Source organism: Arvicola amphibius, chromosome 1 (assembly GCF_903992535.2).
Source record: "Arvicola amphibius chromosome 1, mArvAmp1.2, whole genome shotgun sequence".
Lineage (NCBI taxonomy): Eukaryota > Metazoa > Chordata > Mammalia > Rodentia > Cricetidae > Arvicola > Arvicola amphibius.
The window spans coordinates 7,956,534-7,983,059 of NC_052047.1; the positions used below are offsets into that span (position 1 = coordinate 7,956,534).

General features: G+C 41.8%; 1 protein-coding gene across 12 annotated transcripts in view; it reads left to right on the forward strand.

Annotated features, from left to right (window-relative positions):
- The window catches only part of Sec31a (SEC31 homolog A, COPII coat complex component), a 57,360-nt gene that overhangs the window by 15,187 nt on the left and 15,647 nt on the right, over window positions 1–26,526 (forward strand). For 6 of the 12 annotated variants that reach the window (XM_038310626.2, XM_038310654.2, XM_038310662.2 and 3 more), the window contains exons 6-22: window positions 1,144–1,284; window positions 2,693–2,835; window positions 6,283–6,382; window positions 8,138–8,299; window positions 8,482–8,634; window positions 8,872–9,108; window positions 10,975–11,049; window positions 12,226–12,264; window positions 12,701–12,778; window positions 16,143–16,218; window positions 16,702–16,880; window positions 18,587–18,713; window positions 19,580–19,725; window positions 21,282–21,455; window positions 22,071–22,244; window positions 25,027–25,119; window positions 25,900–26,023. In XM_038310626.2, the coding sequence (XP_038166554.1) occupies window positions 1,144–1,284; window positions 2,693–2,835; window positions 6,283–6,382; window positions 8,138–8,299; window positions 8,482–8,634; window positions 8,872–9,108; window positions 10,975–11,049; window positions 12,226–12,264; window positions 12,701–12,778; window positions 16,143–16,218; window positions 16,702–16,880; window positions 18,587–18,713; window positions 19,580–19,725; window positions 21,282–21,455; window positions 22,071–22,244; window positions 25,027–25,119; window positions 25,900–26,023 (2,221 nt within the window). The remainder of the gene's footprint in view (window positions 1–1,143; window positions 1,285–2,692; window positions 2,836–6,282; window positions 6,383–8,137; window positions 8,300–8,481; window positions 8,635–8,871; window positions 9,109–10,974; window positions 11,050–12,225; window positions 12,265–12,700; window positions 12,779–16,142; window positions 16,219–16,701; window positions 16,881–18,586; window positions 18,714–19,579; window positions 19,726–21,281; window positions 21,456–22,070; window positions 22,245–25,026; window positions 25,120–25,899; window positions 26,024–26,526) is intronic. The other 6 variants (XM_038310685.2, XM_038310672.2, XM_038310698.2 and 3 more) reach the window with 4 other exon arrangements.

A 26,526-nucleotide genomic window follows, 5' to 3' on the forward strand; every position in this document is an offset into this window, starting at 1 on the left:
GCTCGCATTTCTGTCCTTTCTAATTCTAGGTCACATTCATTAGCCATCCATTTTGTAGTTTGTGGTCTATCCTGCAACAGCTGCAAATAAACAAACGGCTTAGTTTATTGCAAGAATCAGTAAATACTTGTTGGACGAGACAATATTAAACAACACAAAGTAGTTGGAGCTCTGCAGATCTGTATTTTAAACAGTGCCTGGCTGTGGATCTAATTTCTAAGTAATAGATTTTATTTTATTTTTTTAAAGATTTATTTATTTATGTGTATATAGTATTCTGCCTACATGCATGCCTGCAGGCCAAAAGAGGGCACCAGATCTTATTACAGATAGTTGTGAGCCACTACGTGGTTGCTGGGAATTGAACTCAGGACCTTTAGACAAGCAGGTGGTGCTCTTAACCACTGAGCCATCTCTCCAGCCCAGTAATAGATTTAGAAAAAAAAAAGAAAAGAAAAGCTAAAGGGTCAGGTAGGCATGATGGTACACCTTTAACCCCAGAACTCAGGAAGCAGAGGCTAGTGGATCTCTGTGAGTTCCAGGCTGGCTAGAGGTACATACTTGAGACCTGTCTGTCTCAAGAAAAAATAAAGAAAAATTATAAATGAAGAATAAGAATTTATTATTAAATTTAACTTTTAGTTTTTTGAGACGGGGTCTTACTGTGTAGCTCTGGCTGTCCTGAAACTCAAGGCTGGCCTTGAACTCAGAAATTTGCCTGTCTACAGAGTGCTGGGACTAAAGGTGTGTGCCACCACACCTGGCTTTATAATTAAATTTGAATATTGTAATGTCCTAGTTTGTTGCTGGGATTAGATACTGCCCAAAACCATTTTGAGGAAGAAAAGGTTTATGTTGCTTACATGTCCCGATCAAAGTCCGTCATCTCTGGAGGTCAAGTGGCTTGATCAGTTACTTTCCTTCTATAGCCTAGACCCACGTGTCCAGGGAGGTATGTCCCCCTGTGGCCTGGGCACCCCACATCATTCAGCAGTCAGAAAGTGTGTACAGTCACACTCTCAGAGCCAGCTGATAGAGGTAGTTCCCCAGTTTTGGTTCTTCCCAGTGACTTCAGACTGTCAGTTTGACAAAACTAACCAGCACAGCATGGAGATGGTTTTTTAATGGTTTGTTCCTTAATAGCCGCCAGAAGACATCAGCTGCATTGCATGGAACAGACAAGTCCAGCATATTTTAGCATCAGCGAGTCCCAGTGGCCGGGCAACTGTGTGGGATCTTAGGAAAAATGAGCCGATCATCAAAGTCAGCGATCACAGTAACAGAGTAAGTATAGGGTTGACTTGTGATAGACGTGAGTGCTTCTGCTGTGTACCCTGAGGCTTGTTTCAAGAAATCAAGGCTTTGTAAAATTAAAATTGTCTTTTTATCAATGAGTTAGTAGTGGAATGAATGCCCCTCCCCCTTAGTGACAGTAATTAAATACCCAATAAACCATGTTGGGTATGTTTTTTTATTTTTTATTTTATTTATTTATCTATTTGATTTGATTTAATTTTTTTGATTTTTCGAGACAGGATTTCTCTGTGTAGATTTGGAGCCTATCCTGGAACTCCTCTTTAGACCAGGCTGGCCTCGAACTCACAGAGCTCTGCCTGACTCTGCTTCCTGAGTCCAAAGATTAAATGTGTACGCCTCCACCTCCCAACTTGTTTTTTATTTTTTTAAGTACTTTATTTTGTAATTTTATGTGCATGTACATGTATGTACATGTGTGCCATTAAGCATCAGGTGGGTCTCAGAGATCAAACTCAGGTTGAAGTGGACTTAGTGACAGGCACATTTGCCCAGTGAGCCATTTGGGTGGCCTAATTTTCTCTCTCTTTCTTTCTTTAAGCTTAAAAAATACTTATATCACATTTATGGTTTTTTTTTTGTTTGTCTGTTTTTGGTGGTTATATGAGCATTCACGCTTCATTGTGCACTTTTGTGCTGGTTCAAGGACAATTTGCATGACTTAGTTTTCTCCTTCTTTCATATGGGTCCCAGACATTAAACTTAAGTCTTCAGGTTTGACAGTTAGTGCTTTTATGTGCTGAGTCATGTTGCCCACCCTGGTTAAAGATTTTCTAAAATAAGAGTGCCTAAGTCAGAATGTGTATATCATTTTAAAACACCACGGAACTGTTGAAAAGAGCCTTCCTCCAGATTACCATAGTTTAAGTGGACCAGAAATTTTAAAACCCAAGTTTCAGTGGGACAAAGCATGCAAAAATAGTTTTAGTTATTATGTAGAAGAAATGATTCATTATATTATATTATATATTTTAAATACTAGAATGGTCATCCCCAATAATACTAATTGTCTCATTGTCTCATGAATCTTTAGATGGTTAAGATATTTTTTGGAAAGGTAGAAGGCTTTTTAGTTATTAGTTGAGAACCTTATTTTTATTTTTATTTATATCTTAAGTTTGTATAAATTATTCTTAGTTACAGTATTGATAGTGAAATTCATTTTAGAATTATTTTGACTCTGAATTGTTATGTGTATCAAGTAGATGAATAAGAAATATCAAATGCTTAAAACTGATTAGTAACATTTAAAAGGTTCGGAACTAATCTCAGCCGATGCTTTTTCCTGTTTATTTTAGTGGTGACATAGCCCTCAAATTTTAGGTCTGCTTCTCATAAAGTAACATGATTGCTAAGATGTGGCCTTCCCTGTCTGCAGATGCACTGCTCTGGGTTGGCGTGGCACCCGGACGTTGCTACGCAGATGGTCCTGGCCTCCGAGGACGACCGACTGCCCGTGGTCCAGATGTGGGACCTGCGGTTTGCCGCCTCCCCTATCCGGGTGCTGGAAAATCACGCCAGGTACCATACTGCTGTTTCAAGGAACTTCGTTTCTTGATTTTTAAATCCTAAAACATAATTACTACTTTTTATTTTAAACAGTAGTCAGGATTTTTACTCTAAAATGGTGGATAGATCATATTACGCTAACGTGAATCCTTTGTTAAGGATTCTGCACCACTTTCTTCAAAAACATTAAGCCAAGCATAGAGATGTGTGTCTGTAATCCCAGCACTTGGCAGTTCAAGGCCATCTTCAGCTCCACAGTGCATTCAGGAAGTTAAAATCACCTAAAAGAGTTGGTAAAAATTGGAGTCTATTAACTCTTGACATTGATTATACAATTAGATCCATATTAGTCATCATACTTAAGAAAATTTGATGCCATATAACAACAGTTTAGAAACTGGTTTTATTCTATTTTACTTTAAAAGCAAACATTTTTGAGAAATTAGGTGATCTGCTTTCAGTTTGCAGTAATATATTGAGTAGATATTTTGAAAAATGGGAATTTTCTCATGTCTTAGTGTCTTTGTATTTTATTAATTTGGCAAATTTCATATCGGTGATACCTATTTAGTAGCAAATTTAAGTAAATTAGTTCAATGTATTTAAGTAAGAAAATCCTTTTTAATATTATACTAGTTTCTAGCCAGGTGGTGGTGGCACACGTCTTTAATCCCAGCACTCAGGAGGCAGAGGCAGGAGGCTAGCTGGGTCTACAGAGAGAGCTAGGACTTTAACACAGAAGAAACGTGTCTCAAAAAACCAACCAACCAACCAAAGAGAATATACTAGTTTCTAAGTACTTTGGGGACTTCCGTTTAGTGACATTTGACTGAACTTTTAAGTCCATTCCCCCCTTCTCCTATCTAGTAGTTTCTGAAGTTTGTGATCTGTCTATAGTTGCTCATATAGGAGAAGAATTTGGCCAGAACCAATTTCTCCTTAAATGTTATATTTTAGTCTAGTTTATAGTAGAGAAAAAGATGCTTTTGAAGAGCCTTAATATTTTTCTTATTTTATTTAAGATCAAGTGTATTAATGTATACAGTAAAACAGACAAAATTCTCACCTGTTTTAATTGCTTTCTTATCGCTGGGAAAATACACCACAACCAAGGCAACTTATAAACGAAAGCATTTAGTTGGGGGCTTGCTCAGTGTCAGAGGCAAGTCCGTGACGGTCGTGGTGAGGAGCATGGCAGCAGGTGTGGTGCTGGAGCAGGGGCTGAGCGCAAACCTGACCCTTAGACAACAGACTGGGCCTAACCTCAAAGCCTACCCCAATGTTCAACCTTCTCCAACAAGGCAGCACGTCCTAATCCTTCCCAGATGTTTCCAACAGTTGGGGACCTTTTATTCAGACGTGAGCCTATTGGGGCCGTTCTCATCCAAACCACTACACTCATTGCAGGAAACTTGCATTGGAGAAGGAAGACAGATAACTCTTCCATAACAGACGGTGTGCGAGCATTGTACACGGCACCTCAGTCAATGCTCAGAACAGAATAACTAGAAAACTGCCGTTGCGTGTCTTACAGGCCAGAAACGGAAGGTTACACTTGTCCAAAGTCAGCCCAAACACTGATCTCAGAGTTTTTACCGCAGAGCTTGGGAATCGGCCATCATAATTTAGCAAAGCCCAGTGCTGGATGACAGAAACAATCTCTAGTTGGCAGTTTTCTTGTGCTAATTAGTGGTAGATTACTTGATCATTTGGTCTTTTCCAGCCTTATAAGTCTATGTTTCTTTAAAATCTGTCCTTATATATTAATAATAGCATTATATATAACTTATTGAGCTGGAGAGATAACTCCGTAGTTAAGAACACTTGTTGCTCTTCCAGAGGACCTGAGTTTATTTCCCAGCACCCAAATGGCAGCTCACAACCATCTGTAACTCTAGCTCCAGGGGCGTCTGATGCCCCTGCACTCTCATGCACACGCATGTGTGTGCACACACACACATAATTTAAAAACATTTTTTTCTAAATGAACAAACTTTGGCTATTAGTTGTTGTATTGTTGCTGTGTCAAAGATCAAACTCAGGGCCTTGTATATACTAAGCAAGTGTTTATCACTGAGCAAAATACTCAGACCTCTAATTATATGCTCTTAAGAAATACCCAAACGTAATTCTGCTTTCTCATAGAATCTCTGAGTAATGTAGGTATGAATACAGAAAAGACGAAATGATTAATGCTCACTTTCTCTAAATAATTGAGTACAGAAGATTGTGTGTGCTGGGGGAGGTGTAGGCATGTTTGTGGCAGCCAGAAGTCATGCCTGATGGCTTTCTGAGCATTCCTCAACCATGCATTTTTGAGACATTGTACCTGAAGTCCCCATTGGATCTATAGCTGTCAAGTGAGCTCTGTGGGTCTGCCTTTTTCCATCCCCAGATGGGATTACAAATGTGTGCATGGACCCGCTCCACATGCTGTGGAGGTCAGCATAGCAAGTGGTCAGTGTTGCCTCTCACGGAGCCCAGGGATTGAACATAGGTCATAGGCCTTGGCAGTAGGTGCCATCTCAGTGGTCTGTCTTTAGACATGCTGTATGGCAAGCACCTCACTACTGAGCCGTCATCCTATCCCAAGGATTACACTGCATAGCACAAGGATACACTGTATTTCCGTTATATTGAGATAAAAATATCCCTTTAATATAGTGGTTTATAAAACCATGTTTCTAGACTTGAGAGCTTTCATTATACTCAATGAAGACTACTTCCTGGTAACAGAAGCCAAAAACAGGACTGCGGGTGGAGGCTGGCAGGAGAGCGCTGGCCTCTCACACATGAGGCTTAGTTTGCTTTTTTTGAGACAGGATTTGTCTATATGTAGACCACGTTGGACTGAAACTCCCAGAGATCCATTTGGTCCTGTCATGTGAGTCTGGGATTAAAGGTTTGCACTGCCCCCATCACCCAGCTCTATGAGGGGTTTTTATCCATGAGCTTTCTCATAAAAACCCGGCCTGGGACCGAGTACCCCACAGTCCATGTTGTTGGGCACTCACTCTCGTGAGTTGTTGGGCAGCCCCTCTGCACTGCACATGGTGTTCAACAGCCTGAATTACTGTGAGCCATACTCAGGTCAGCCGTCTGGGCCTGCACAGCAAATTTGTGTTCCTCAAGATTGAACATTTCAGCGAGGTGGTGGTGGCGCACACCTTTAACCCCAGTACTTGAGAGGCAGAGGCAGGTGGATCTCTGTGAGTTTGAGGCCAGCCTGGTCTACAAGAGCTAGTTCCAGGACAGGCTCCAAAGCTACAGAGAAACCCTGTCTTGGGGGAAAAAAAGATTGAGCATTTCCTCATCTTTTTGTGGCCTCCCACCAGTCTGCTTTTCTTTTTTAAGCTAACAGTTTGAACTAGTGGAGCAGGGAGTTCGCCGTGGCCCTTCACACCCGTGTGCAACTGTACCTTGTTCTCACTTGTCCCTCTCTCCCACTGTGTTTTATAGGGGAATTTTGGCAATTGCTTGGAGCATGGCCGATCCTGAGTTGTTACTAAGCTGTGGAAAAGATGCTAAGATTCTGTGCTCCAACCCTAACACTGGAGAGGTAGGACGAGGAGCGCTTCAACTTTTCAGCACTCTTGACACTTCACTTCTGTTTTATCCGACATTTCCGTATGGTTTTAAGCCCACAATTGTAATTAAGCCCACTGGAGGAGGCTCTGAGATGCTAATCCATCAGATCTCTGTCAGGAACATTCTCCGGCTCATTTCCTTCAATGTTTAAAATTAGTCTTTCTCTGTTGGGACATAGAGTCTAGCTACAGCCTTTCAAAAATGATTTATTTTTATTATATGTGCATTGGTGTTTTGCCTGCATGTGTGCCTGTGTGAGGGTGTTGGATCCTGGGGTTACAAACAGTTGTGGCTGCCATGTTGGGGCTGGGAATTGAACCCAGGTCCTCTGGAAGAGCAGCCAGCGCGTTCATCAGCTGAGCCATCTCTGCAGCCCTAGTTACAGCCTTATACCCTTTGCCTTTCCTCTACTAAAGTGTATTGTTGCAGGTGCTTTTGTAGGTGTTTTGATGAAAACTAATACAATGTGAGTAGCTGGGGCTAGGCGTGTGGCTCAGAAGTCAAGCAGTTGCTTGTTAGCTTGTGAAAGTCCTAGACTTTATTTCCAGCCCCATTAAAAACAAACAAACAAACAAACAAACAAACGCCACAGTCTTCCTGCTGGCAAGATGGCTCAGCAGTAAAGTCTGGGAACCTGAGTTTGATTCCTGGAACCCACATGAACAGGATGCAGTGGCTACGTGTGTGGCCTTAGCAGTCCTGCAGTGAGACGGGAAGCAGGAGAACCGCCAGATGCTCATGAGTCAGCCATGGCAGAAACAATAAGGTACCTGGAAGGGAGAACTGACTCCTGAAAGTTGTCCTCTGCGTGTGTACTGTAACATAGGCCCCCAGACTAACTTATCCATCACACACACACACACACACACACACGCGCACGCACGCACACACTCACGCACACAGGAATAAATGAAAAAACAAAAATGTTTTAATAGGTTTTGTTCTTTTAGCTGTTAAATATTGAACTTGGGCCTCAAGTACAATAATTCCGATAGCTTTTTTATTTTCAATTTCCTGTGTGTTTGCATTTGTTTGTGTACAAGTGCGTGAGCACTTAGTGCCTGTGACCTGGCTGAGAAATCGATAGTGTGCCTTTGTTAGTTGTGTCTCCGCATATTTTTTGAGACGGAATCTCATTGACCTCCCTGAGTGGCTGGCTGGTCAGCTAATGCAGTAATCCTCCTGCCTCTGCCTCCCCAGCTGTCTGTCTGTAGCAAGAAGAATGAGATAGGCATGTTTGCTTTTGTGGCTAAAAGTCAGATTTGTCACTGAGTTCTTTCTAACTTTGGTTTAAAGTTTGGTTTTCAAATGACCTAATTATGGTTCTTTGGATCTTGCCTAAGCAGTTGAAAAGAGTAGCGCTAGAATTTGATAAAATGTTCTGGCCTTTCCAGCTTGTCTCCTCCTGCCATTTTAGGAAGAGAAATACTGACTAGCATTCCTGTTACAGTGGACCATCCCCGGGACATTGCACTGTTGCAGTGGGCCGTCCCAGGGACCAATACTGCACCATAGCAGTGGGCCGTCCCGGGGACCGACACTGCAGTGTGGCGGTGGACTGTCCCGGGGATCACTGCACTTTAAGAAGAACTCGCCATTGGTTTCTTAGCGAAAGCCTTTTCTAAAGTCAATGTTCAGCTGTTCTTACTACTACCGTTACTTATTTTGGTTATGTTCTGGCTGTACCTTTTTCTGACTTGTATTTATTTTATTTGTGTTGGATTAGGTATTGTATGAACTTCCCACCAACACACAGTGGTGCTTTGACATCCAGTGGTGTCCTCGGAATCCTGCTGTCCTGTCAGCTGCTTCCTTTGATGGACGGATCAGTGTTTATTCTATCATGGGAGGGAGCATAGACGGTTTAAGGCAAAAACAAGTTGACAAGGTAATAAGAGTACTCAGGCTTTTATAACTGAGAAAAATAACCGCCTTGTATAATTTACTTTTACAATGACTTTTACCAACCACCAATGCTGTTCTGCTGGATAATTGACACTTTTTATGTATGATTTGAAAAATTGCAACTTAGTTTATATAGGTTACTAACTCATACTTCTTTGAAAATAGCTTTCATCATCTTTTGGGAATCTCGATCCCTTCGGCACAGGACAGCCCCTTCCTCCGTTACAAATCCCACAGCAGACCACTCAGCACAGCATAGTGCTTCCCCTGAAGAAGCCACCCAAGTGGGTCCGAAGGCCTGTCGGCGCCTCCTTCTCAGTAGGTGGATTTCGTTTTTATGGTTCAGTGTGGCATATTAGTCGAGGCATTGTGGGGCAGCACAAAGGACATTGTGTCCAGGGTGCCTTGTGAGAACTGAAAGGGACGGTTGGAGGTGTGGGAGGGTGTGTCAGAGATCTCCATAGATCTGCATAGAGCTCTTTATTTTAGCAGGCTTATAGTACGTTCACTTTGGGGGCACAGTTTAGTGGCTGATGAGTTTGTTTCTTCTCACAGTTTGGAGGGAAACTGGTGACTTTTGAGCATGCTAAAGTGCAGCCCCAGCAGGGAGCGGAGCCGCAGCAGCAGCAGCAGCACGTGTTCATCAGCCAGGTGGTGACGGAGAAGGACTTCCTGAGCCGCTCGGAGCAGCTGCAGCAGGTTGTGCAGTCCCAGAGCTTCACCAGTTACTGCCAGAGGAAGATCGATGCGTCTCAAAATGAGTTTGAGAAGAACGTGTGGTCCTTCTTGAAGGTAAAGTTGGGTTTATTGTTAATTTCTGTTTCTGCATATCTTCATGCATGCTCATTTTACAGCGAGCACATTCACCTGCTCAGCCATCCCTCTGGCCCTAAGGTAGGTTTTATTTCATTATCGATAATTGTTCCTATGATAATCTAAGTCTGTCTTCCTTCTGAAGACATAGTATGATTTCAGGAATGCATGATGAAATTCAAGAAACCCAAGCTGGGCACAGTAACAGACACCTGTAATGCCAACACTCAGGGATCTGAGTTGAGGCCTTATAGCAAGACCTTGTCGCAAAAGCCAAAATAATCTTATAAAGAGAGCACAGCCTAATCTCTCACAGCATTATAAGCTAAATAGTGTGAAGATACATTTAAGGGAGAGAGACACTATTCAACAAATTTTTTTAAATATTTATTTATTCATTATGTATACAATATTCTGTCTGTGCGTGTGCCTGCAGGCCAGAAGAGAGCACCAGACCCCATTACAGATGGCTGTGAGCCACCATGTGGTTGCTGGGAATTGAACTCAGGACCTTTGGAAGAGCAGGCAATGCTCTTAACCTCTGAGCCATCTCTCCAGCCCCTATTCAACAAATTTTTACAATTAGGACACGAAAGCTGCTGTAATAAAAACAAACTATTTGATGTCTGTAGTCTGGTTAGTGGACGTGGGAAGAGAGGAATGAGAGGGAGAGGGTAGATGTCTTTTCTCGTCCTGCGGCCACAGAAGAGTCAAGGAGAAAAATAAACGTCTTTTGACTAATTCTCTTTTCATAGCAGACTAAGTTTTGCTTTCATAGATGTTTCTTGATAACATATTTTCCAAGAAAAAACAATCTTGAATACAATAAGGTTAAATTTTATAATTGCAGAAATTATAATTTGCTAGGCAGAGGTAAATTTTGTTTCTGTTTGAAACGGGGCCTCTCACCTTGTGGTTCTTGCTCATGTGAAATGCGCTCTGTTGACCAGGCCTCGGGTCCGCTGTCCGCCTTCCTCCTGCTGGGACAAGGAGTATTGAATACTGTATACACTGTTATTTTCTCATAGAAGCTTGAACATGAATTACTTTGTATTTAACACAATTCTAGTTAAAAACAAGCCCCATTTATCCTGAATGGTGCGTTACTCACTTGCCTGCTCTTAGGAACCAGCTCCTCTATCCGTGCACCAGGATGATCTGTAATCCCAGCAGTTGAACAGTAGAGGAACTTAAAAGGTTATCATTGCTACATAGAGAGTTTAAATTTGAGACTTGGGCTGTGTGAGACCTAGTCTCAAACAAAAAACTAGTTTTTAAAAATGTTATTTGGAAAGCCAGGTAGTAGTGACTCACTTTAATCCCAGCACTTGAGAGGCAGAGGCAGGTGGATCTCTGAGTTCTAGGCCAGTCTGGTCTTAGAAGCAAGTTCTAGGTCAACCAAGGCCTCTCTAATGAGACTGTGTCTCAAATAAACCACCCCAGTACAGGAGAGATGGCTCCCTAGTTAAAGGCATATGCTGCTTTTCTAGACCTAAATGGGGTCCCAGCACTCATGTTGGGGAGCTCAGAACCATCTGTAATTCCAGCTATAGGAACTAGGTGCTACCCTCTGACCTCTGCCAGCACTGCAGTCAATGTGCACAAACCAGCGCTCACGCATATACACACTTGCATATCTAAAAAGCCAGTTGTGAAAGCTAAGTTCTTTTTGCACAGTGAATTTTCAGGATTTTATAGACTTTAGGTTTTTTTTTGTTGTTGTTGTTGTTGTGTTTTTTTTTTTTTTTTTTTTTTTTAGTAATTTGATTTAGAATTTAGTCAGTTCTTAGAAAAACTAGGTTTTAAGTGTAGATCTTTGTTTGAAGCTTGTATCTCTTTTCAAAGGTCAACTTTGAGGACGACTCTCGTGGGAAATACCTCGAGCTTCTCGGCTACAGAAGAGAAGATCTGGGGAAGAAGGTAAAGTTACACAGCCGCTCCTGTGCTGTGCTGTGCTGTGGGCGGTCTGTCTAAGAGTTCTCGCAGGGGTCAGATCAGTCACAGACATTTACTACCTGCTGTCTGTCACCAGAGTTTCCAGTGTCAAACTCCACTTCAGCCAGAACCACCGTTAATTCAGCCACTGTCAGGGATAGTTTGTCACACACAGGGAGGTGTGTATTAAGGTGTGTCACAGTGGCCTGGCAGCGGGAGGGTGGTGGGACTGGTTTGTGGGAAGAAGCACACTGTCAGGGCAACTGCGCTCTCCAGCCTTGCTAGACTGATGCCTTAGCATTAAATTTTGTTTCTGAGACAGAGTTTCTCTGTTTAGTCCTGGCTGACATGGATCAATTTGTACACCAGGTTGACCTCAAACTCAGAGATCTGCCTCCTCTTCCTGAGTGCAGGGATTGAAGGTGTGTGCTGGGCCACCACTGCCCAGCTAGCATGAAATTCTTAAATGGCTTATTGTTGACCAGCTAACAGGTATCTGGAGCAGGATGAATTTTTGTCACTAAGTAAACAAGGTCTAAGTAGTTTGCTTTGTAGTTTAACTTTTGAAAGAAAGAATTCTCTTTTTGAAAGAGAAACCACATTAGCGTTCTGTAGTTTTCATTGTGTCGGTGTTGACGTCAGCGTCAGTGCAGTAAGAATGGTGGAAGCCTCGAGAACGCTGTCCTGTTCTCAGATCCTTCACCTCTGTTGATGGAAACTAAAAAGTACTTGTAAGCCAGGTGTACAAGTCTTTAACCCCAGCACTCAGGAGGCAGAGCCAATAAATCACCATGAGTTCCAGGCCAGCCAGGGTGACATAGTGAGGTCCAGTCTTAGAAAACAAAACAATAAGAAAAAAATTAACAAGCAAATAAACAATGACTTATAGTTATTAAAACAACAAGGTCCAAGAACATGTTTCTTTCAAGGTTGGTTGTAGGTTAGACAGCAGAGCTGAAGAGCATCTGGACAGTAGAATCCCCTGTAAATGGAGCTAGAACCAGTGAGAACCAGCTGTGCAGAGGTGTCTTGCTCTTCCTAAATATACTTCCCCTGATAGGAACTTTTGTGGGGTTTGGCTGAGAATGGAGTAAAGCCGAACCTTGCTGTACACCCTAAATAGAATTGTGTTTAGTAGGTGAGTTGTTGTTTTCCTTTCAGATTGCTTTGGCCTTGAACAGAGTGGATGGATCCGATGTGGTAAGAAGGCCTTTAAACATAGCTTTCTCCTGAGAGTGGTTAGATCCTAACAAGAAGCTGATCTGTTTTGTGCCTACTGATTTAGAAAATACCAGTTCCAAGTGTTTTAGTAAGTTTATAATTCTCATCTTAAGTTTAGCTGGTAAAGCATGTCTTTTGGTATATTTGAACTTCTTAAAAGGGAAAACTAAACCAATGTCTGCTCAGATAAGGTAAATCGCTTGTATGTCACGTGACATTTGGTAGCCAAAAGGGAAGGTGGTGGTAGTGATCGTTCCTGCTTTCCTTTTAATGTTGTTTCTGGGATAAACTTGCCAGGTTGCTGCTCACGATCAAGCTCTGGATGTGGTTGGTTGGGTCTTTGTCTCTCTTGTTACTAATAACCGTTTAATGCTGCTTTCTTCACCTCCCTCTGTGATTGTTTTATGTACCAAAGGCTCTTAAAGACCCTGACCAAGTAGCACAGAGTGATGGGGAGGAGAGCCCCGCTGCTGGAGAGCAGCTCTTGGGAGAGGTACTTATTTTTATTATATTGGACAATTGTGTGATAATTGTGTATCTCACGTGAAAATAGGACTCTTTTTGACTACTTGTTGTCAATTATGTTTGGATGTATTTTTTTCTCAGGTGTTTTAAGGGTAAGAGTCTATTTATCTTGCCTAACAAAAGTATCTCTGCACGTTAGTTCATTGGCCCAGGTTCTTATTACTATGTCTTAAAATTAGTGGTAGATGTGAAATTTCCTTAATTGGGTCAGATGGCTGCCAGTATGCTAAACTGACAGAGATTTTACTCAAAAATGTAGTTGCTATGCATGTCAAGTTAATGCTTTTTTCTTGACACTTTGATTTGTAGAGCCCGCTGTCAGTGATAGATGCTTCTAAATTGGTCCTGAGCTAGGACACAGCAAAGAATATTTTATAAAACTAAGCTAATTGTGATGACTTAACTATTAGTGTGTCCTTAGCTGTGCTTGGTAATTTCTATAACTAATTGAAAAGAGACCTTGAATACAGATCTGTGTCATTAATTTATTTCCTTGTGACTCTCTCTTTCTCCCCCCAACTAACAACTAATTCCATAGTTTACTTTTCTTGCTATTTTATTTCATCTTGGAAAATTAATCAAGTTCTTATGTCTTATCTAATCTTTGACTTTTCCTTTGCCTTTTATGGTAGGGGAATATCTTGACTATGGAATGCTTATAAATAATTCATAAACATATTGGGCTGCTATAAAGTGATTATGAAATATATTTTCTATTAAAATCAATCTCCCAGAATTTAATAAGGAAATAGAGAACACTGTAAAATCTTTCTAAAATATTGAACTAGTTTTGGAGATACCTAGGAAAATTATAGATACCTGCAAGGGTGTTCATTTCTGTATATTAACTATGTACCATCAAATTAAAGTCTATTTGTTCATGTACTCATGAATAATAGGTGATAAAATACTTAGCCACACAGTAGTCGTTGAATACTGTAAAGGCTTGAAACAAATTATGTGTAAGGGGATAAAATCTTCCCTTTTTTTTTGTCTTGATGATACTGTTAAGTAAAAAAATAATAAGAAAGGCAGCTCCTCTGGCGCAAGAAATCCAGTTAGGAGCCGGGCGGTGGTGGCGCACGCCTTTAATCCCAGCACTCGGGAGGCAGAGGCAGGCGGATCTCTGAGTTCGAGGCCAGCCTGGTCTACAAGCGCTAGTTCCAGGACAGGCTCTAGAAACTACAGGGAAACCCTGTCTCGAAAAACCAAAAAAAAAAAAAAAAATCCAGTTAGGTCAAATCAAACCAAATCAAATTGCCCATCGTTTTATTAATTAAGATGCTCTTGGGTGGCTGACTGCATGGCGGGGAGACAGGAAAGCTGGGAGCACTTACAGACCTGAAAACCACGTGTTTCTCCTTTGGGAGCCCACTTAAATACCCTACGGGAGTGGTCAGGACCTGGCATGCTGGGATTTGGAGTCCAGACCAAAGCAACTCCCAGGCCAGGGAGGCTGGGATGGATGCCAGGGGCTGGGGGCTATGCTCCCAACTTAACAGATACTATTTGCTTTTCAGATATGGTACCTTGTACATTCAAGGTTTTCAGTACGTAAGAAATTAAGCATTTGGGGCCCTACTTGTCTTTCAGGAGTTCATAAGTAAAGGTGTGTTAGTTGTATATAGAAAGCACGTTTGAAATGGGAAGATTGTGCTGTTTGTGTCGTCCTAGGGGTTGAGCCCAGGGCCTCACGCACCCCAGGTCCGTGTATCCATACTCGATGTGCGTCTCTAGCCTGAAAGTGTCATTCTGTAAATTTAGTAAACAGAGATAGTGAGGATGGGTGGCTGAACTATTCCTCAGGGTGATTAATGTGAATGCCAGCACTTTCCTAAGGGGAGAAGGAATAGGGTAAAGTCAGTTACCTAAGTCCTTAGGTGAGCCAGTGCTGTACTCTGCACAAAATGACTCAGCTTTCACAGTCAGATGTGTGTTCAGAACAAATGTCTGCATGAACGTTTGATTTCATATCGGATAACTTTGTTTTCATTTCAGAAGAAAGGCTTGGGATGTCTGTACAGAGTCTTTATAAAGCTGATTATCCTTAATCTGGAAATCTAAGAAGTTTTGAATTTCAGATCATTTTGTATACTAGACTTTTCCTTTTAGGCCACCAGCCCGCTCCCAAATCGTGACACAGAGACTTCTTACTAGTTACGAATGCTCCGCCTAGCTTATGCTCATTTCTGGCTAGCTCTTTTACCTTAAATTCACCTGTTTCTCTTTATCTGCCTTCTGCCTTAGGGCTTATACTTTTCTTTCCTTCTGTATGTCTTCTACCGCTCCTCATGTCTGACTGGCGTCTTGCTCTGGACGTGGGCCTCTCTTTCTTCCTTGTTCTCTTCTTTCTTTGAGCCTAGATTTCTCCTATTTCTTGTCTCTGACAGCCCCATTTATCCTTTCTCTGCCTCCCTATTGGCTGTTCATCTCTTTATTAGATCAAACAGGTGCCTTGTGTTGTCAAGATGAAACAGCAACACATCTTCTCATAATTAAACAAATGAGTTTAAACAGCTGTAGCACACCTTTACATAAGGTAATACTCAGCAGCATATACAGATGTGACACTCTGTACATCATTAAACAAGTGCAGCAGAAACAAGTATAACACACAGTTAAAGTAATATTCCACAGCAATTTTGTATTTAGATTTTGAATTGAGTCACTCAGTTTGTAACTTTTATAATAGGGTTGTGTGTGTGTGTGTGTGTGTGTGTTGTCAGACTATGTGCTGTTCAATATATAACTAATTTAAAGGAAAATGAAATGTATGATTTAATTTGGTTTATTCAAAAACATTCAAATGGTTAAAACAGTGTTTATACTGCTTTGTTGTTGTTCTTTTGCGGCATTGGAGACCAACCCTACTTGCGAGAGACATGTGCTCTGTAACTGAGCCATTGCTCTAGGCTTGCTGTACTTTTGTACTGAGGACACCAAGGGATTTGTTTTTGTGAGTCAGCTTGGACAGAAAGATTTTATAGCCAAACCTATAGACACTATAATTAAAAATACGTATATTTTGCATTTTGAAGCCACTCAAAGTTGAGGGTCTGAAAATGTTTTTTACTTTACTTTTGACAGCAACTTTTCATGTCTCTGTGATGAGTGTGGACACTTGATTTGGTGTTTCAGATGACTGGGTTTTATTTATGTCTCATGGGAATTAATGCCTTAGAAGTCCAAGATTCTAGTCTGCATGTAGATTGGGAACATTTTGAAACAGCTTGGTGTATCATCGTCTCAGTAGATGAATAATCTTATATTTTTTGGCAGTAAATTATTTCAGTTTCATTTTAGCTAAATTGCTGCCTTTTTCATCTCTTTAGCAAATTAAAGAGGAAAAACAGGAGTCTGATTTTCTGCCTTCAGCTGGAGGAACATTTAACATCTCCGTCAGTGGCGGTAAGTGCTGTTGGCTTTGACTGAAATCTCTTGTAGCCATAAGGAGTCAGTAAAAACAATGCACTGTTGCTTTTTGCTTTTACAAGAGGTCTCTGTAGATGAGTGGTTTTGAGCTCCCAAGACCTGATTGCTCGGTTATGTACCAGTAGACATAGCTAGAAAGGTGGCATCACGCTGGGTGGGGTAAGAGGGGACTTTTGTCACTTATGGTCTAACCAGTGTCTTGAAAAGGCTGATGAGTTCTGACACAGCTAAGTGATCTTTACTAATACAAAATAAGTTACTCTGTATACATTCTGATCCATTTCCATAGCTTCTGTATATAGTGACAGTTTATTTTACAAATTTCATCTGTTAGTAATAAAAAATTAGCATTGTGTTCTCCATTTGCCTGTGTATAAAACCTGGTGTGCATAGTTTTCTAGTAATTGTTTTTAGTAGCAGACTCTATTTAACTTGGATGTTGTGTTTCCTTGTTTGCAGATATTGATGGATTAATTACTCGGGCTTTGCTGACGGGCAGTTTTGAGAGTGCGGTTGACCTTTGTTTACATGATAACCGAATGGCTGATGCTATTATATTAGCCATAGCAGGCGGACAAGAACTCTTGGCTCAAACACAAAAAAAATACTTTGCAAAATCTCAAAGCAAAATTACCAGGGTATGTTACTTTTTTAAGTAAATAGTAGCAGAGAAACACATACACTCATATACATATATACTTTAAAAATGTTTTCTTTTAGCCAGGTGTGGTGGCACACACCTTTAATCCCCATACCCAGGAGACAGAGGCAGGTGGGTCTCTGAGTTAGAGGACAGCCAGAGATATATAAACCCTGTCTTCAAACCCTGCCCCCCCCCCCCAAAAAAAATTATTTTTCAGATGGTGGATCTTGTTGTTAGCCCAGGCTTTTCCCAAATCTTCAATTCTTCTGCCCTAACCTCATAAGCATTAGAATTATACACTTTTTATCATTCTGACTATGGAGGTAGTATCCTAGTGTTATTATGGACAATTGAGATACAAAAATTAGCAAAGAATTAAATTCTTTCATCCAGAAATAGTTGTTTGTGCTTTTATGTGATAAAATTCCAGTATTTTGATTCCAGGTTTAGTCTAAAAAACCTCAAGGTATTAGTTGTGTCTTAACCGTGTTAAGAAGTTCGTGTCTGTCTTTTCAGGCCTTTCTGTAGACAGTCAAGATCACATGTACATGTGTGTGTCATTCTCCTTGTAGACACTATCATGGTGCAAGCTTAATTATTAATTATTAATTATTGTACAATATTATGATCAGGATGTATTATGTCACTGTTTAGGATTGTTTGGGCTCGTTTAATGCTTTCCTCATAGACAAACAACATTGTTTTATATGGTGACTGAAACCTTTGTTTTGCCTAAAGATTTGAACAGAATTCTGATCATTCAGTTACTAGAATTTCCGGCATGGAGGGTCTGAACATTTTCATGCTATTTTTCGTATTTTAAGATAATTGTTTTGGAAGCTTTTTGTTTTTTGAGACAGGGTTTCTCTGTGTTAACAACCTTAACTGTCCTGGAATATGCCTTGTAGACCAGGCTGGCCTTGAAAGCAGAGCTCCTCCTGCCCCTGCCTCCCAAAGCTGGGATTAAAGGCCTCGACCACCACAGCACCTGGAAATGATTTTTCATGGATTATCTCAGTCCTGACCCCAGTGGTGGTCGTCCCCACTTCCAGGCTTTGCCTGGCCTCTGCTGTCACACTGGCTGCCTTTCAGTTTTGTGTTCCATGCTGTTCTCCGAAGGCTTGAATGCTTTGTAGTTTTTAAAAAAATGACCCATGCATGCACATGTGCCATGGCATGAAGTAGTTCTCTTCCACCAGGTAGGTCCTGGGGATTGAACTCAGTCACCAGCCTCGGTCCTCAGGCTTGGCCGCAGGCACTCTTACCCTGCTGTGCCATCTCACTGGTCCCTAGAATGAGCTTTAACTTTCTTTATAAAGTTCTTTCCTGCTTGTCCTTCAAATAAAGTTCCTCAAGACTCCATATTCAGGTAGCTTACCCTGAACAGTTGGACCTAGGAGCATCTTCCTGTTCCAATGTTTTGCTAGTATCCTATACTTTTCCCTGACCCTTTGTAAAGTACATTGATGCCATTTTCTTTTTGAAGGAAAAATAGCATCTGCTATTTGGTTCAAGAATGTTTTGCACTTTGCGGCTGTTCGATTTGTCATTAAATCTAAGTAGTTGTGAAAGATCAAGATTGGTAGGTATGGGACTTGATGGCAGTTCTCACAGGCGTCAGGTCACAGCGTGCAGACATGACGATTAGACAGTTTGGCCTCGTGTGTAGTAAAGACGTCATTTTCTGCTTCCCTTTTCAAGCTCATCACCGCTGTGGTGATGAAGAACTGGAAGGAGATTGTTGAGTCCTGTGATCTGAAAAACTGGAGAGAGGCCCTAGCTGCAGTGTTGACTTATGCTAAGCCGGATGAATTCTCAGCCCTGTGTGGTAAGAAGCCCCACTTGTAACTGTTACAAAGGCGGCAGGGGGCGTTACACAATTAAGGAGTTTTACTAGAAATCTTCGTGTGTCTAATCTCAAGTACGAATTATCAAATACAAAGATGGACTGTGCCTGCTGCTAATTGCTCAGCTGTTTAGCATATTCAAGGCTGTGAATTTGATTCTCAGTAGGAAGAGACAGACAGACAGACAGACAGAAGGGAGAACAGATAGAAAATGTGTCATTTAGAGATCATATGTTCGATGACAGTGGTTTTGGATAGACCAGAATATAAATTTTGCCTCTGCTACTTACAAGCTGTGTGACCCAGAAAAGATCATTTTCTAAGCCTCATTTTATTCATCTGTAATTAGCACATATGCAGTTCTCAGTAAATGTTAGTTGGGATCAATTAGTAATGGTAACAGGTAAGATTTGTCATTAGAGGCCAGGGCTAACTTCGTGCCTTAGGAAACAGAAGCTTGCTTGCTGGCGTAGATGTTCACTGTGTTTTTCTGGATTTTTGGATCTGTAGTACATTTGTAGTGTATTTAGCCACCACTGACGATGTATTCTTTATATGCTATTCAGAGTCTTAATGTTCAAATTTTCCCACTTATTGTTTCTTCTGATATTCTTGATGGAAAGCAGCTCTGTAGTTAGAGGTAGAATCTTATACAGTTATGATATGCTGTCCACCTCCATTTATTTAACAGCTAAATAGTCACTGAGCATTTAGAGCGGTTATGTCTTTTTTCTGGTTCTTACTGATTGTAAAATTTCGTCCATGCCTCTGGAAATGCCACAGAGCTGCTTGCAGCCTCATACACAGTGAAGTGGGTGCCATCTTACCTTGTTCTCTTGATTGACAGATCTCTTGGGAGCCAGGCTTGAGAGCGAAGGAGATAGCCTCCTGCAGGCTCAGGCATGCCTCTGCTATATTTGTGCGGGGAATGTAGAGAAATTGGTTGCTTGTTGGACAAAAGCTCAAGATGGTAGCAATCCCGTGTCTCTCCAGGTTAGTATCTCTGAACAGCCGTGCTGACATTTCAGTGTCTTCTCGTCCACTCAGGGTTACATTGGAAATGCTTCTGTCCGAGGAGCTTGTTGCTTTTGTCATTTAGGAGTTCTTTGGTTGGATCATCGTGTGTTTATTGTTATCTTTAAAGAAGCCAGGTGTGACATGATGGCTCGTGAGATGTGGCAGCCCCTGTCAGGTCCCATCACGTTCTGCAGCCACCGGGGCCGGGAGGTAGCAGAGCATTGAAAGTAGCTCAGAGTTTAGCTGCTTTCTCTCAGACTCCTTCTACCTCTGGCAGAGAGCAAGCAGTAGTGAGGCCTGGGAAACAGGAGGCATCCCAGTATCGAGGAGAACATTTATGACCAGAGACCACGAAATACAGAATGCAGGAACTCAGGTTAGAATCACTACACAGACTAGAAAGTCAGACTCTGGGGACCATGTAGCTTCAACTTTCCCTAAACAGTTAGTGGGTGAAGTCTTTGGATATTTCAATATAGTAGTTTTTCTCTCTGGATAAACATTTTATCCATAGAGTCAGTCTTTTAAAGATCATTCTTTTGAGACTAAAAGTCAGGTTTAAAAAAAAAAAGCAAGCTTTTCCTTTCAAGTGTTTCTAAGAAGAAAGTGTATTTCCCACTTTCAGGGCAGCCAGGGAGGGTCTCCTGCACACTCCCTCCTCCCATCACAAGGCTCGCTCCCCAAGAACAGCTCCACTGCTTTGCCACAGCGTGTATCAGTCAGCTCTGCATTATTGTCATGAAATGGCTGGACAAATTAGCTTTTACCAAAAAAGGGTTTTATTTGGGCTCATGGTTTGGAAATTCTAAGGTTGGGTGGCCCACGGCCTCAGACTCTGGCAAGGGCAGCATAGGAGCTCATGACTGAGCCACAGAGAGCAGAAGAGCAACACAAGGCAACCTCGGTGCACAGTCCCCTCAAAGGGAAGCCCATAGTGACCTAAGGACCCGCCAGCCTTGGGAGGAATGTTTAACTTGAACAAGCGGTGAGCCCCTGTGGTGGTCATGTGCCTCTGCCGTGAGTGTGTGTGGTAGTGTGTTGTTGCAGGAGCTGTGGTATGCCTCTGTCCTGAGTTTGTGTGGTAGTGTGTTGTTGCAGGAGTTGTGGTGTGCCTCTGTTGTGAGTTTGTGTGGTAGTGTGTTGTTGCAGGAGCTGTGGTGTGCCTCTGTCATGAGTTTGTGTGGTAGTGTGTTGTTGCAGGAGCTTGGTGTGCCATGTTTGCACATAGCTCCTCTTCTGCTGCTGGGTACCTGTCCAGCACATCAGTTTGGATATTTGTCTGAGATCGGTGGTCAAATGTCTGTCAGGTTGAGGATGCTCAGTAACCTATGTGTCTTCCATGGGGATCAGACATCTTCCTCCTCCCTGTTTGCTGTTCTTGGGGTACAAGCTTCCTCCTCCTCACTGGCCGTCACCTAGATGGTGCTCAGCTTTTCCACGCTTTTCCAGTAGGATGTGGACAGGCACTGTACGTTGGGTGTGTTTGGAAATCTGCTTGTTGGGATCTCTGATTGTCTTATTCTGTCATTTAGGATCTGATTGAGAAAGTTGTCATCCTCCGAAAAGCTGTGCAGCTCACCCGCGCCATGGACACGAACACTGTTGGGGCTCTTCTGGCTGAGAAGATGAGTCAGTATGCCAGTTTGCTGGCGGCCCAGGGCAGCATTGCCACAGCCTTGGCGTTTCTGCCTGATAATACCAACCAGGTAATTAAATTCATCTTGGTTTAGTTTTTCAAGATAGGGCCCTGGCTATCATGCAACTCACTTTAAACCAGGCTGGTCTCAAATTCAGAGATTCCCTGCCTCTGCCTCCCTACTTCTGGAATTGTGCCACCACGCCTGGCTCATTTTTTTTAAAGAATCTCATATACATAGTTATTATATATATAGTTAATTTTTGTAAATCTGTTTATTCGTGAATCTTTATGAAATCCAGATTTGAACTTAATGCCTTTTCCTTTTAATTATTTTAAGAATGTCTCTTGATTAATCAGTTGGTCCTTTTCCGTCACTAGCTGCAGCAGTTGCTGCTCTTTGGAGAGCTTTCTTTCAGTTGTGCTTTTTAAGGTAGCCCTGTGATTTGGGAACACTGTTATTGTGCCATAAAACGACCAAAGAGCAACGATGGTATGGCATTGAACTGGTGTCCTAGCCAAGAGGTACCCATAGTGCCAAACCCTGCCTCAGTATCTCAGGAGTAGAATGTAGACTCTTGTAGAGTACTTAACATAAATGATCAGATTGCTTTTAAGAAGTCAGAGAATGCTGTCATACAGCTGGATGGATTAACAGTTTCGTTTTCTTCCATTGCTTCTACAGCCAGATATTGTGCAGCTGCGTGACAGACTCTGCAGAGCCCAAGGGAAGCCTGCGCCAGGACAGGAATCATCTAAAAGTCCTTATGAGAGGCAGCCACTGTCCAAGGGCAGACCTGGACCAAGTGCTGGCCACCCACAGATGCCCAGAGTTCAGACCCAGCAATATTATCCCCATGTGAGTGGTAGGGTTCAGATGATGTGGGAACCTGTGCGCGTCTGTCCTAATGGATGGTTTTAAACTGCTCACTAAAAGACATAGTAAAGCCAGGCAGGGCATCTTATGTCACAGTTATGCTTTCTGTGCACCTGAGGCGGTCACCTCCTTCATGTGGTTGTCACATGTTTGGTTTAAATTAGTTTTAATCCAGTCCTCCTCCCTACTTGCCCGTCTGCTGCACTTATAGCCTGCAGGGAAAGTGCTGAGGCTGCATAACTCTTTCAACGACTTGGTTAACTTCAGGCAGTCTTTTTTGACGACTTGGTTAACTTCAGGCAGCCTTTTTTGACGACTTGGTTAACTTCAGGCAGCCTTTTTTGACAGTTCTTTTTTTCCATCACCAGTTTAAGTTTGCTGTGCCCTCTGTATCCACACAGTCAAGAGTGTGGCAGACAAACATACACCACAGAGAACTAAGGGCTGGGTCTGCTGTGCATAGGATTACTAATTTTGTCTAGCCTTATGTTTGTGGCACAAAATGTGATTATATTGTTTTTCAAATTTTTGTATAAACTATATTTACAGACCAACAGATAATGTTTTTTGTTTTGTTTTGCTTTTTCCTTTCTTTGACAGGGTCTCACTATGTAGCCCTGGCCAGCCTGGAACTGACTATGTGTATCAGACTGGCCTTGAACTTAAAAAGATTTGCCTGCTTCTGTCTCCAGAGTGCTGGGGTTAAGAGTGTGTGCCACAGTACCCTGCCCTACCTTCATATTATTAAATGGAAGATACTACAAATAGTCTTGATTGATAGCAAAGTTGACATTTCAGATAGAACAAGTTGGTGATGGGGTCAATCATTTTTAATTATAGGAAAAGTAAATCTATTTATTTTTTGGACTTTGAATCAGTCCTTAATCAGAATTGATTAAGAATAGAACTTAATCAGATTATATTTGAATATAGTTTTACTATCTAGAACTCTATGTGTCTTTCTTTTTTTCTTATTCATTTGACAAATTATTGCAACTCTTCTGTGAGTGCCTGGCATATTCTTGCTGTAGGATTATCCAAATAAACAAAATACACAGTTTTTCTGCTTTCCTGGACATTGTGCTTATAAAGCCTGGGATGTAAATGGGGGGTGAGATGTTGGCCAAAGAAGTAGAGAGGTAGGATTTCAAATGACCTAGCAGAGGTCAAGGCACAGAATTGTCATTTCTCAGCACTGCATGGCTGCTTGAAGCTAAACTAGGATTAGAATTTTCAGTCACCTTGTATTTGGATTTGCAGTTTCTTCTCTTTTTTTCAAGACAGGGTTATTCTGTAGCTTTGGAGCCTGTCCTGGAACTAGCTCTTGTAGACCAGGCTGGCCTTGAACTCACAGAGATCTGCCCGCCTCTGCTGGTTTTAAAGGCATGCACCGCCACCACCCAACTGACTAAGCAGTTCTTCGGATACTAAATAAAGCAAGACTTACTCTGCACTGGGAGAAAAGAACAGTTATTCTTTCTGTCTTTAGGTTTCTCTTTCTGGGAAATGGTAAAAGCATTTAAAAACTGTTGAACTTTCTTGGGTATGCAGATACACTACTTTAATCTTTGCACTCACTTGGGAGGCAGATGCGGGTGGATTTCTGAATTGGAGGCCAGCCTGGTGTCCATAGCAAATCCCAGGCCAACCAGAGCTACGCATCGCGATTCAGTCTCAAAAATAAAACACAACCCCCAACAAAATCACAAAATAATCTGCTTTACTTTTACTATCATCTTTTAAGAAAAACAAATAAATTAAATTACATAAAACAAGGATTTTCTTGCTGAGTTGGGGAAGACAGTGATGTTGAGTTTTAAAGTAGTTTTACAAGTGGGAAAAGGGAAGGAATGGAGGAAAGGGAGCTGGATCAGTAGCGGGTATGTTTTAACTCCTTTTAGCCAGTACAGCTTCACTTTGCTTTATTTTATATATGTGTGTGTACTGGAGTTCTGTAAAGATTTGCATACCAGAAAGGATTGTAGGAACCTTTTAGACAGAACTTGAGCGTGTGCAGTGTGGTACAATAGAGGATACACTGCCTGGAAACTGAAGGCTAGTTTACTCTTAGCTCCGTCACCGGTGAGCTGTATGGACCTTAACAATCACCTTTAAGTAAAGGCTGGGCTTAGATGAGTAATCTTTAATAGCCAGCTTGGGTATGCTTTGATGATATGATTTTGAATCTCCAGACAGAAGGCAGTATCTAATTTCTTGTGACGTGGCCAGATAAAGCGTGCTGCAGATCACTAGGACCTGGAGATGGTTTTACTCGTTAGCCCACAACACTGTCTCTTTCTATCTAAAGGACCGTTCTTCCCTACTTACTCTTTCTGTATTTATTTTTATGTGTTGTGGGTGTTTTGCCTGCATGTATGTGCTAGATCTTCTGGGACTGGAGTTAAAGACAGTTGTGGTCTGTCCTGTGGGTGTTGGGAATCGAGCCTAGTTCTCTGGAAGAACAGCCAGAGAGCTCTTAACAGCTGAGCCGCCTCTCCAGCCCCTCCTCATATACTCTGGAATGGGCTTGTTCTTGCGCTTTGATTGAAGCCTTCGTACAGAGCCCTTCCTGCCTCTTGCCTGCTGTTTTGTTGGTTTCCTGTGCAACTGGCTGGCCCTGGACACAGTCGCTGGACCATGTGAACTCTTGCCGCTTTTGCTTCTTGCTTTGTGTCTTGCTTTTAAACCTTTTGAGTTGTTTGTTTCTTCTTTTAACGTTTTTACTTTTTATTTTCTGTGATTGGTATTTCTTTGTTCAATTCAGGTTAGAGTTGCCCCTACTGTCACTACCTGGAGTAACAAAACTCCTACTGCCCTTCCCAGGCATCCACCTGCAGCCTCTCCCTCTGACACACAGGTATATCCTTCATTATTCCTCCTTGAGCATGATCTGCTCACTTGAATATATGACAGTACATATAACTATTACCTAATATATATATATGATTATATATCCTCTGCCCACCCCCTCTCTGGCCCTTACTCCGCACCCATCTGCTGCTCGTTGCATTTTATTGCATATGGGATGCAAGTGGCAATTTTTAGGAAAATTAATTTATTTTCTTATCCTTTCTCTTCTTTTGCAGTTCTAAATTTACTTGAGCTAGAAATATCTCAACGAAGGTTCAAGTAATGGTTTAAATTGAATTTTACTGAAGATGTTTCTCTCTCTTGTTCTTTTTTGTAAACATTGCAGAAATCGAAAACTGAAAATCCCCTTTATGATACTACAGAGTTTGGAGAAGTGAGCGGGAGTTGGTGGAGATGGACCTCTAGTGCTCTCCGCAGTGTGTTAGCGCAGCGTTAGCGCAGTGTGTTAGCGCAGTGTGTTAGCGCTGTGTTAGCGCAGTGTGTTAGCGCAGTGTGTTAGCGCTGTGTTAGCGCAGTGTTACCGACCCTGTTATGGGCTCTTAGCCTTTGCCATTCACTGCAGTTTCTTTGGACCTTTAAATCACTCAGAATGTGTCACCTAGAAAATGGGGTGTCCTCAGGAAAGTAGTATATATAAAATGCAATTTAACATATTAAAATTGATAAAAATATAAACACAAATTCCATTTCAGAGATTACAAGGCCCTTTGGTGATGTTCTTGGTCCCAAATCTAATCTTCCTTTTCATTCTATTCTTATTTCCTAGGGAGAAAACCCTCCACCTCCAGGTTTCATAATGCATGGCAATCTTAATCCAAATACTGCTGCTCCGCTGCCAACATCTCCAGGCCATATGCACAGCCAGCTGCCACCTTATCCACAGCCACAGCGTGAGTAATGGACCTTGGAGTCTTCACAGTGGCCTGTCCTCCCTCAGTTAGCGGCAACAAAGCCATGGTCAAATCAGCTTTCACAGAATAAATAAGGGGGCTATGATGTAGCTCAGTGCTAGAGTACTCAGTGTTCAGTCTCCAGTACCAGGAGAGAGAGAGGTGGGAGGTGGGAGCAGACACAGAGAGACAGAGAGAGTCAATCCTGAGTCTGTCTTTCACCCCGTTCAGAACAGTGCTCCATTCCTCTGTCATGCTAAAGAAGAGAATTGTGTGCCATGTAGGGGCAGAGCTGTAGAAATTATCAGTACAAACCCTTTTCTTCAGACAACATGACAGAAACCACAGCTTTGGGAAGTTGGTTCATGGACATTTATTTTCTTTTTCTACTTTATTATTATCATTGGCTTTATTTAGTGTAAATTTTTAAAAAATAAATTTAGGTTCATAGCAAGATTGAGCAGAAAGTACGAAGTCCCTACATGTGCTCCCTTGCACACACC